This window comes from Ammospiza caudacuta, chromosome 3, assembly GCF_027887145.1.
Source record: "Ammospiza caudacuta isolate bAmmCau1 chromosome 3, bAmmCau1.pri, whole genome shotgun sequence".
Classification (NCBI taxonomy): domain Eukaryota; kingdom Metazoa; phylum Chordata; class Aves; order Passeriformes; family Passerellidae; genus Ammospiza; species Ammospiza caudacuta.
In genome coordinates this window covers 13,974,673-13,986,988 of record NC_080595.1, presented here as the reverse complement: position 1 = coordinate 13,986,988, position 12,316 = coordinate 13,974,673, and the positions used below count along the sequence as shown (strand labels likewise).

General features: G+C 43.1%; 1 protein-coding gene across 5 annotated transcripts in view; it reads right to left on the bottom strand.

The window, feature by feature from the left end:
- ATL2 (atlastin GTPase 2) overlaps positions 1-12,316 on the bottom strand; it is a 38,428-nt gene that overhangs the window by 18,220 nt on the left and 7,892 nt on the right. For all 5 annotated transcript variants that reach the window (XM_058801273.1, XM_058801274.1, XM_058801277.1 and 2 more), the window contains exon 2: positions 288-565. In XM_058801273.1, coding sequence (XP_058657256.1) covers positions 288-565 — 278 coding nt within the window. The remainder of the gene's footprint in view (positions 1-287; positions 566-12,316) is intronic.

Genomic DNA, 12,316 nt, shown 5'->3' with positions numbered 1-12,316 from the left:
CCTAAAGCTCTATTAGAAGCCCATCACACTTCATCATTCAAGTTCTTGTGTCCACTTACACTGGGACACCAATAAAATCCCTTGATAACTGCAAGACAGGGTACATAGAAGAACTGTCACTTAAATACCCTTCTTCACAGTGTAGAAGCAGAGTAGCTGATTTCCCCTCCCCCAATATATCAGAAAATTTTGACCTGCTATATTTATGCTCAATTTAACAAACACAAAGAGAAATTACTAAAATACCAAAGCACTTTTCTCCTGCAGGAAAAATCCAAACTACTCACCCTGTTATACATGTATCTAAGCATGAAGTCCAGCAAAAAAGATTTTCCTTTGCGGAAAGCTCCTGCTACAGACACAACTACTATGTTAAGATCTTTAATATGTTCCTGAAGCAAGATTTTTTCCAAAGCTGATTCATCTAATTCAAAGTTATGGTCATCTTCATGAGCAAGGACAATCTGTATGGGGCGTGGCTTGTCCAGCTCCACCTCGTCATCTGAGTCGGGCAGGGCATCCGAGTCCGGCAGGGCATCGTCCTCTTCCTCTTCATAAAGCTTACCTGCAAATGGACAGGTGAGAACACTTTAGTGAGGCACAGCTCAGGGCAAACAACACTTTTTCTTTTATTGTGAAGCCTTGAGCTGGGCTTACATCTCCAGCAGCAAGGGTGATGTTCTTGGGAATGCCAAGAGGTCAACAGAAGCTCCCTGTGCATTTTCATCAGCTTTGTGTCTAGCCTATATTTCAAATCTCTCTCTCAGACATGTATTAAGGAATCACAAAAAAACCCCAACCCTGATTTTCAGCTTCAAAACCCCTTTTAAAGGCATCTTAAGTCAAGGGCCTTTTATCTGGGGAAAAAAAAAAAGAATCATTTCAAAGAAGCTTGAAAGAGGACTAAAAAAGGGCATTTTTATATCACCACCTTCTTGTTGTAAGGGTGTCAGGAGAAATGAATGTTTTCTGTCAACAGGTTTGTTTGCCAACAGGCACAAGCTAGACCATGGATCTAGAATGGAAACTCAGGATAACAAACACCAGATGAATATGCTCCTCTCTAATTCCAACACTGTTTCAATTCTCAATACAGCACAGACTTTAGAACACCTATTCCCTATTTGCAAGACAAATTACTGAACATGTGCATTCCCTAACGCTTCTGGGAATAAGAAAACAAAAAAAGCCCATTGAAGTAGTTTCTGGCTTCATTTTCTTCCCACAGTGCACTATTAAGCAAGATTTAGCAACAGTAAGTATCAACTCTTTAAAAACAGTTAAGAGACTATTTCATACACAATTTAACAATTAATACCCTTTCAGGACAAAACAGTAGCTGAAAAACTGTAACTCAGAATAAAGTTACTAATGAATGTAAGGTAACACAGCCCTTCAGACACACATTATACCAGTGCAAATACCCTATATTCCTTACTTTTAGAATTCAGGAGTTAATTGGATCAGAGGCCTAAAAGAAAACCAAACTACCCTGTCCAAGGTGAAGTCTCCTCTCTTGTTCAGGCACCACAACACTGAAGTTTGTCCCACAGCAGAAATCAACTCTACCATTCCTGACAAGCATCTGGAAAGCTTCTTTGTGCTTACTGAATTACCTCCCACTCCCAGTTTAAATTTTGCCATGTTCTGTTGGAAGCCCATGTGCAAAAACCTGACCAAGGCACCTTCCTACCAGTTACTTATCTGGGATTATCACATATGATTTGCAGCACACTGTCCTTCTAGTCATGTTTCCATTTCCAAGCCAAGGCAGCAGCCACCCCCAATCCCTTGATGTGCTGCTCACAGAGAGGTTCCTGTGGCAGCAGCCCACAAGGAGTGTTCCCCTGCAGGATGCAGCCATGAGGCACCACAGAACACACAGGTTCATTCACTCATGGCAGGGAACCTGCCAATGCTCACAGCACCTGCCAAGTCACTCCTGTCAGACTTTGCATGTGAGATACCATTCTCAGCAAAAGACTTATGAGCAGGGCTCCAGTTTTGTGCATGTAATGAGACACTGCAGTTATCACCATAAATCTGAAAAATTGCTAACACAGTGACCCTGAAGTTTCTCCAGCAATTTTCTCCTTACCCAGCTCTGACAACACCTCATTTAGCTGCAAAATGACAGAGAATGTTTCCACTTCCAAACATCAAATCTTGCGCTGTCCCAAAGCCCAATGGTATTAAATATTGAAAAAATTTGGTTTGAATATACTAAGCTTGCATGGTGCTTGGTTTGAACAGGAAGTACACTTGAGTGCTTAAATCCTAAGCAGCTAGAACCAAACTGCAACATTATCCAAGTGGGTGTGCAAAACAGTCCCCAGCATCACCCTAGCTCAAAGTGATTAATACAGCAGGCCAAAAAATTGATTACACTAGCAGGCCTGACAACTGGAAGGAGTCACTTTTAAAAGAAAATCTGTCAACAGGCCACCAAACTATACAAACTACACTGACTGGTCAGCACTTCAGAGGGAAGTCTCTCTCTTTTGGCCTCAAGGTTTTGTATTACCAGATATTTAATAAGCCCTCTCCTCTTTATTGAAAGAGCTTCTATACAGGCTTTGCCTCATATAGGCAAAGGATAGGATCCTTTGGAAGCCAGAAAACTTGGGAGGATAGCCCAGGAATGGAGGGACAAAGATTTTGACAATCAGAAAGAAAGCTTCCAGCATCACAGCCTACCAACATAAAGGGAATATTCTATTGATAAAAGTATTGAAGTCAGATAGCTCCAAGAAGAGGTGCCTGTGCTTTAGCAAACACATTGACACAATGTTCCACAGTTTCTATTCAAGGTATGGCCCTGGTAGTGTAACTTGGTTACTTGGAAGAGCCTCCTATTCTTTTATTTATATACAAACTTTACTTAAATACACAGCTGCAGTAAGGGACTGGGTCTGTAAACTGCGCAGACTGAAAAATGGTTTGAAGCCACACCTGCAGCTTCTCTTCATTCACTTGGAGCCTGACATTAACCATCCTGTCCTACCTGGAAGTCATCAAAATTTGTCAGACCCCAAAGACCTCAAGCTGTAGCAGCATCCTTGTGCCAGGGCAGAGCACAGCCACACAAAACCTCTTCAGGCCAAGGAGATTTCAGAACAAACAAGTGGAATGGACCTTTAGCAATAGTTATTTATAAACAAGCAAATTCTCCCTATCACAAGGAGATAGTACTATCAAGAGCTTACACAAAATATGCCCATTAAAAGCTCCCATTTTGTTAACAGCATTCTGCACCACTGAAGCTCGTTAGCTCAGAGGGAACAGGACAGAAGATTCATCCTAGACCCTACTCAACTCCTATTAGATTTCACTTACCAGCAGAAATTGGAAGTCAAACACAGGGCACCAAGTTGGGTTTGTTTGGTTGGTTTGGGTCAAGTTGGATTGTTGGCTTTTTTTTTCCTTTGACTAACCAGCTTAATATATCTAAAAGTTCCCAACCTACCTACAGAAAAGGCCATCATGGCCATCAGTCAAGCACTTTAGAGGGTGGAGACCTGCAGTGCTGACAGCTGTGAAAGCAACTTGATCCATCCAGAAGAGCTGGTTTGATAACTTCGTGCTTGAGTGGCAGAGAACACCCCTCCTTTCAAGATTTTGAACTAGCTGGCAATTAACAGGACACACATTGCACAGGTCAAGCATGTTAACTACAGAACAAGTGCCACTGCTTGTCCCAGCAGCACAATCAGCATGTGCAACCCTGTCAGGTGTCCCAGGCAGATGTCACCCTTTTTTGATCCTTTATCCTGCCTTGTGGCTGCTCACCCTGTCACTCTGGCTAGCTGCTGTCTCAGGCAGCACTCAGGGAGCCTTTCTAGAAGGCTTCAGTATCATGGCCAGAGAGGTCACATTACACTTCCAAGAATTACTTTCAGTACAGCCTCTGGAAACAAAGGTCAGGACAAGAAACATCCCTCTTACAGTCTGGTTTTCTGCAAGAGCACTGTGGAAATTCTCAAAGTAGAATAATAATAAACATGCTGACAGCACTGTCCGGTCAGCTCAGGCCAGAAGTTTATGCAATTCAGAACTCAAAGCCTTGTCCCTTGGCTGTCCCCCCTCCTCACCTGCCCCAGCACAGTCACAGTGTACTACTCAACACTCAGAATTTAATCTGATTTGTTATAAATCCCACAGACTGCTCTAGGTTCTTGCAATAGTCCAGTCCCAGCAAATCAAGTATAAAAGAGATGATTACTAACTTTAGAAGAGGTGGCATTCACAGAATGGCCACTTCTACACTAACTTCTCCTACTACACTACTTCTACTTCCTAGCCTGCTGGGCAGTACTTTGGACTTGCAAAGTTCAAGGCAGCATCCCTTCACAGGTCTCCATAACAATACATTTCAGTACTGCTACAGAGGCAACCAAAACAACAGACTTCTGTTGTTCTGTTGGTTTGGGGGCTTTGCTTGTTTTTTATAGTACATTTTAACACCAGTAATGGAGTTACCAACCCAACCCATTCACACAGGGAGTGGTTGTTTCAGAGGGAAGTTCCATGTTCTGCACACACAACTGAGATCCTGCCACTGGATTAAAGACTGATCGACTCACCAAACTCACTCATGGGGTTGATCACTGTGCTGTTGGAAACTCCCATGTGCACAGAAGATCTGAACCTCAGGCTTTTAGTACATACATAAGAGTCCTCATCTGTCAAACCATATGGTGCTAGAACTTGTAGCATAGTGCTGCAGGCCCAGGAAGTCACAGCTATATTTTTCTTTTTTCAGGATGTTCACCTGACCTTTGAAGTTTCTGTAGCACTGAATAGCAGACTCCAGACTAAGGTCAGATCTGCTGCTCTGTCTGGAGCTGATGCAAAAAGATCATCAACTGGACTTGCCCTTGAACTCTGCCATCCATTCACACCTATTACTGTGGCTGTTCACCAATCAGTCCCTGTGTCATTGTGGCTTCTTCCAACCTGAACTGTTCCTTTAGAACCTGTGGGCTAATGCATGGCTCTGACTGACACGATCACTTCCCAACCCAGATCAAACAGGCTGGGAAACACAAGAGAAGCAACACTGTGCAGCAAGACACAGAAGTAGACAGATTTGAATGGGAGCAAATATAGCCAAGGGAAGATCCTACCACTCAGTTTCCCTATAAACTCCTCATTCCACTCAGTAACAACTACAGCAGGACTGCTATTTATTCTCACCAGCTAAGTACCCAGAACAAGCACCATTTGTTGAAATACTAAGCCAGATTTTGAGAACAGTAGCTTCTTGTATATGCAGACAATATTTCAACCGAACAAACCCCACTAAATAACCCATTTCTTAAAGCATGAGGTAAAATGAAAAGCCAATTCCTGCTTCCCCTAAGTACACAGCCAGCAGCTGACCTACTTGTGCTGCAGTGTAAGAACACCAGCATGAAACACTCAGACACCTGCACACTATGAAAATGAGAGACAGCCTGCTTTAAATGCAAGTTCTTCCCTTTAAGCACTTTGACAGAAAATAGTTACCTTTAAGTTTCAACCTAAATACAGCTTGAACTCCTTGAACACATTATCCACATCCTTTCATTAAAAAAAAAGCACATACTAATTGCTAAACTCATTTGGTTTTAGATACAGTAAAGGTTTTTGATCAACAAGCACTGAATCACAATTAGTAACTGCTTCTGTGGACAGCGAGTCGAACTCAATTGCCCAAAAATTCAACAAAACATTAAAATATTTTAAATCCCATTTGCTTTTTAGTTTAAAGTCACTTTCATCAGTGCACCTGTCCCTCATCAGTACTTCCATTTGCTCTATCCACAACAAGGAGTTTAAAGAGTATAAAGCAGTAAATCTTCTGGCTGGTAGTCTTATATTGCCTGCACAGAAACCTGCACTTTGCTAGAAGTCAACTTCAAATCAAGACTCCAGCACCCCTAGACCCCTCAGCTTTGAGCATCCCTGAACTCTTTTTCCTGGTGCTCTACAGCATCACCCATTTGCCTCCACACAACAGCAGCTCAAGTCTCCTGCTCACATTTCAATACAGATGCTTGACAGGCTCCCCCACCATCACCTGAACGGTGAAAAGCAAAATGAAGCGAGCTACACTAAGCTCAAGTCATCCTGCTTGAAATTTTGTTCAACCTCCACGTGCTGAGGGAGTTCATGGCTTGAATCAAAAGCTTAAAATAATTTATCATGAGGAAACTGCTGCACTGCATTGCAAAGTAAAGCATTCTCTCAGCGCTCCACGCAGGAAATTTTCCTTGGAGAGAAGGGAGACAAATTGCTTAAACATTTCTTGTTTTGATGTAGTGAACGAAGGAAAGTGTAGGCATGTGTGAAGTGAGTTCCAGAGCACAGAAAGAAAATATGTTAACCTTCAAACCTTATTTGGACACATCTTCTGAGAAAAAAAAAAAAAGTCACTAGATTTAAGCCACAAAATTGTCCTCCCATTTTTGCAGCAGTGCTACTCCATGCAATAAACTCACATGAAACTAACACAGACCTTAATGCATCGCTGCTTTCCTTTTGCTGACTAGTAAACAGTGCCAAGTAGCTCGTTTTAAGGCCAGAAATAATTAAATGTTTCAAATATTTCAGCTATAAATAGGACTGATGAGCTAAGTTCCAAAGACTTGTTTGGACATCCAATAAGACCAATAGAGGAGTAGGGGCAGGGTACAGGGGGAAAGCCACATTTAACACTCTGTGTTCCTTCGGGGCAATGGGATGTTAAAGGGACAGATCTAGAACTGTTACATAACTGTGAGCTGAAGCGAGAAGCACCTGAAGCTACAATTCTGTCAGGAAAGAGGAAAAAGATGATATTCTGATGACCTAGATACCTCTGAAGCACCACAACTAATCAAACAGTAGGCTTGTCTACTCCTAAGTGCCTTAAATTGCTCCTCTGCTGAATGGTCGGCATGCACACAGGAGCAGACAGCTCCCCCCTGCACAAAGCACTGATAAGCTGGCATTTTGTGTTCTCCCTTTACGGGGACAAAAGAGCAAGCAGGAAACTTCATGTAACAAAAGTGTGCAGCAAAAAAAGTCAACCCTCAAATTCTGCTCTTCTCAACCAATACAAGTAAGAAAATGTCAATAAGCAGAGGCTAAGCCAGAAGCAGTACAAACCCAGTAAGTTAAAAACTATATAAAATGACTGCTTTTTAGAAAGCACATTATGAACTTGGTAAGAAAGATGTTTCTCCACAGCTACAAGAAAAATCATGCAGGGTAAGGGCAGTGGCAAAACATGCCTCTCATCCTTCTTCCCTTCAGCCCAAAAATCACAGCTATTAATAGCACACTCACTGAAGGACCTAACAGGATCCCACAGTAAGATTCACCAGTGCTTTTCCAGCCCCCTCAAAGAAAGCTGTACTAAAACACTAAGGGCAGATTAAAGCATTAAAAGGCCTCTTGCTCACTTTTTCTCCCCTTTCTTACCCATCAGGCAGGCTCTTGAGGGTGGGAATGAGAGTACTCCAGATCTGACAGTGCCCTAGTTCACCATGAACTCTGGAAATGGCAAGTGACAGCTCCTCATGAACACTGAAAGCTAACTGGATCCTTGCAGGCCACACACATTTAAACCAGGCAGATTTCTGCTTGCATTTCAGAGTGATTTTATTCAAGGTTGTTGCTCACTCAAGGAGTTGGTATTTTCTAATTGGTTTAGGCCATAACTGTGTTCTATGTGCCTTGTATGTGCCCTCATGTCAGCAGCCAGTAATTTAAACAATGAGCAGCTAACCTAAATTGGTATTTTGAGCTAGAATAGGGAGAAAAGAATGGAAGTGAGAGACACCAACTGCAATGTTTGGTGTCTCCATTGCCAGTCAGAGGTGCTTTAGTTACCGAGGTGCATCTGCACCACAGCCAGACAGGAGCTCAGCAGAAAGCAGTGAGTGCTTCCTTAGGCTGTACAGAAGAGATGCCAGAGGGTCAGGTGTCCTACTCATTTCCAGCATAAACAACTTGTCACTCACAAACACCAGTGTAAGGAAACACAGCAAGCCAAAGAGGCTCAAACCTCTCATTTTTGCTTTTAGCAAGCTGAATGGCAGCAGCAGTGAGGCCAGCAGGATGAGGGTGGTGATCAACCTCCTGTACTCAGCACTGGTGAGGCCACACCTCAAGTACTGGGTTCAGCTTTGAGCCCCTCACTGCAAGAAAGACCCTGAGGCACTGAGGAAGGGTCAGAGCACAGCTCTTATCAGGAGCAGCTGAGGGAGCTGGGAGAGTTTGGCCTGGAGGAAAGGAGGCTCCAGGTGACCTCAGCACCCTTTAAAACTCCCTTAAAGGAGGCTGTAGTGAGGTGGGGGGTGGTCTCTTCTCCCACGTAACAAGTGACAAGATGAGAAGAAATGGCCTCAAATGGTGCCAAGGAAGGTTTAGGCTGGATATTGGGAAACAATTCTTCATGGGAAGGGTGGTCAGGCACTGGAACAGACTGGCCCAGAAAGTGGGGGAATCACCATACCTGGAAGTGTTCAAAAAACAAGCGGATGTGGCACTTGGGGACATGCTGTTAGTGGTGAACAGGCAGCACCAACAGTTATCCAACAGCTGGACTCTGATCTTAGAGATATTTTCCAACCTTAACAACTCAACCCAGCTAGCAACTAAAGATGCTCTTTCAGCCCAACCTCAGTTCACACTCAGCTTCCCATCTCTGTTCCTGCAGCTAAGAGAGCTTTCCAGACAGTTTTTCTAAGCACTGAACCCCAGAATCCTACATTTCATTTCAAAGAACAAAGGGCCATACAGAGAGAGTGTAGGTTTCTTTTAAAAACTGTCTAGATCACACAGTTTGCAAAACTGATACAGTAACTACCTGCAGATAACTCCATGAAATATTTCAGCTTCTTCTTCTTTCTTAACTGTTCTTAACTTGGTAGGGCCACTGACACCCATCAGATGAAAGGGAAGCGTAACAGGAAACATGCGTCAACACGATTAACACCCAGATCAACAATGGGAATCAAAACAGGAAAAATGTTCCACACAAGGCACAGTTAAAGAGAATTAAAACAAACAAACAAAAAATTTTTAACATTTCTGCATGCCTTCACTTTATCTCCACTAGAGGAAGAGATTTTTCTCACACAGCTACAACAAAAATAGTTTTTATCAGTGTCCCTGCTACTAAGCATGCAGCGAAACAGGCCTGGGCTGCCATATGCCTTTCCTGCAATTAACCCCTAATAACTGATACAGGACCTAAGTCCATCCACTTCAAAGCCCCGCAGGTACTGCCACAACTGCTGAGTCTCTGCCAGGCATCATTGCTGCTGCTACACACAAATCCCTTGTTAAGGCAACAGCTCAAAGCACATTAATTCTGCCAACAGGACAGTGCCAGTAGCTGCCTCCTCCCCTCTCCCCGTTGCCTCTTCAAGCCTGTTTCAATAGCACAGCTGAGTCTGAACCACCCACTCACAGGGGCTCTCCCACTCTTTCCCATTTCCAGCACCATGCAGCACCACACTGCCTTTCCTGCTAATTCTGCCACTCATCCAACACTGCTCAGAGTCAAGTCAGCTACCCAAGCCAAACCAGCAGAAAAAGCAACCCAATACAAGCAGTTTCCTACAGACTGTATCAACTCAAACAGAAATTCAATGAGAACTAGCACTGAAGACAAACAGCAGAGGCACACAGTCTCCTCTGCAGGGCACAGTTCAGCTTCACTGCTGAACAGCCCAGGGCTGCTGCCCTCTGTGCTGGCACTGCTGTCCCAGGTCCAGCAGCAGCTTATCTTGGACACCAAGAGATGTGCTCTGCACCCCACAGCCTCTGGAACAGGCACACAGCACCGCTGAGGGGGAGGCACACACTGCTTCACTGGGCACCGGTGCCAAATGAAAAGTTCAGCTCTGTAACTACAACCCAGTTCAGCTGGAAAATTTCTCCAGACTCCCAAAACTCACAAGTACAGTTAAGAAGCATATTCATGTAGGAACTGACTTGGTGATATGTGATAACACTGCAAAGATGGGTAGACAACTGGGCTGTAACTGGATCTGACTGTGTGTTGCCAAAGATTTGTCTCTATCTGAATAAAGTCCAGATTTAAGGTGGGGTAGCCAACACATTTGTTAACCTTCACTTAAGAACAAGGTTTCCTTCCCTTACAAATGGAGGATGCCACGGGTTTCAGTTTGTCAGTGTTACAGGCCAGGACGTGTGGCTGGTAGGAAGAGCTCGAGCTTGGCACAGTCCTTCTTGCACGGGAGGAATATTCCCTTGAACACGCCTAGGGAATGCACTGCACCTTCTGAGAGCTGGGCCTGCTACAGAGGAGATTAGAAAAATGTTAATTTCAGTATCACTCGTGAAGTTGTCCCAAGGACATTCTAACACAGACTCCAGCAGCTCAGCTCCCTGCAAGCACCCTTCTATGCTCACAGGGCTCAAGGCTCACCCACTTACCTAACAATTTTTAACATATTCACAACTCTTGTCACCACAGAAACATCAGCCACTGCTACAAAACAAGTCTCAACAACTGAAGCATTTTTGATTTTTAAACACATTTTCCTGAGACAGGAAATGCCATTGTCATGTGTACATTGATGGCTGCTGGCCAGGTAAGCCTAGAGGTATAGAAGTGAAAGAAGTCAGCAGCCTCAGGTGTAAGGCAGGCCACACTTCTCATCCCAACAAGAATAAACACAGAGGGGGCTGCTCACTACTCCTCTTCACATCAAGCTCTCAAACTTGTCTAAATACATCTGCACAGTCAAACTGCTTTTCTGCAAGACTACCCTATGTTGAGGCCACAATGGTTTAATATACATCTTTCACTTAGGTGAAGAAGAAAGAGGCAAACACAACTCTACAAAGTGTGTAGATTTTAGCACAACCTGTCAACCAACAGTGAAGTCTCTGTAGATCACACTTAATGTCCTCATTTGGTGGATCCATGAAATCTTTCCTTACAGTACACAGAGTAGGCTCTGGGGAGGAAAGGGCAGGATTATAAAATGAACTGGAACAGAGAAAGTCGGCAGTGTGCTCCTCTTCAAAGCTCACTAAAGCTTAATCTAGTCCCAATACACCACAGAAATAAATCAACAAAAGATTAGACTAAAGAACAACTCAGTTTGATATTTGATTAATGACACAGTGATATCTGCAACTCAAAGTACTTAGAGCAAGACTCTAAGAATAATATTCAGTATTTTCACAAGCCAACTTCCAACCTCTTCAAAAGAACCAAATTGTATTCCGAGGGTCTTCTCAAACAAGCAAGATTTCTCATAGCATCTGAAGTTTCTACAAGCATTTAACCACATTTGCTATCCAAATGTTCACAGTATGTTCATTCTTCTATTGAAAAAAATTAAGTTTAAAAGCAGAAGTCACATTTCTGAATGTTTGTACCAGCAGTATTTTATCTTGAAAGGGTTTTTTTGCCTTTTAAATCTCAACACATAACTTGTAGGTCTTCAGCAGCTATTTCCATAGTACTATTAGCTTTAGAAAATACTCCAGTTCTATGTCCTAACCCTCAAAATCATTACTTACTGCACTTTTCCAAACAATTTATTAGCAACAAGCCTGACATAGCAGCTGTTGGAAAGATTTCCTTTTAAGAATTTTGAACTGCTCTCCCTCCCTATCCTAAAGACAAGCTTAAGACTTTGCTCCCTGAAAGATAAGTGTTAACTTATCTTAACTTTGAGGGCAGCTTCGAGGCAATGTTTAAAATCTTAAACACAGTTCCTCAGTTCAGGATTACAGAGTATTTAAGCAACTTAATTCTCTTAAAAGCAAGATGACTTCTTGCTTTAAGAAAGTGATTTGATTGCATCAAGAGCCTTAACCTCATTTTCTACAGCAGTTATTTTCACTACTATTTTATGTCTAAGCAATACATTAAAGGAGGCCAAGCTTCTGTCTCCATGCCCAGGAGTTCACATACTTCAAGTGACTGTTCCTCCCCTGAAATCAGGGCTGTGATGATTCCCATATTAGGCAAAGGATTGACAGCTTGAACCTTTTATTGCCCAGAAGTTACAGCTCCCCAAGCAGATCACACCACACGGAGCAAGGCGAATTACCACCTATAAGAAAAAGCCAGAAGACCCTGTCTTTCATGCAGAAGAGGTTGAGGAGGGGAAAAGACAGCAAGTTTGCAGGCAGTATTATCACAGGATTGGGTTTAAAGAAGCAGCTAAAATAACAGCACTTAGTCTTCCACTCAGCAGTACCACCCTGCTGGAGGAGATAAGAGGTGAGAACAACTTTTCCAAGTATGCACAACACAGGGAAAGCAGTCCTAACACCTCAGTACAAGCAGCTGACACAT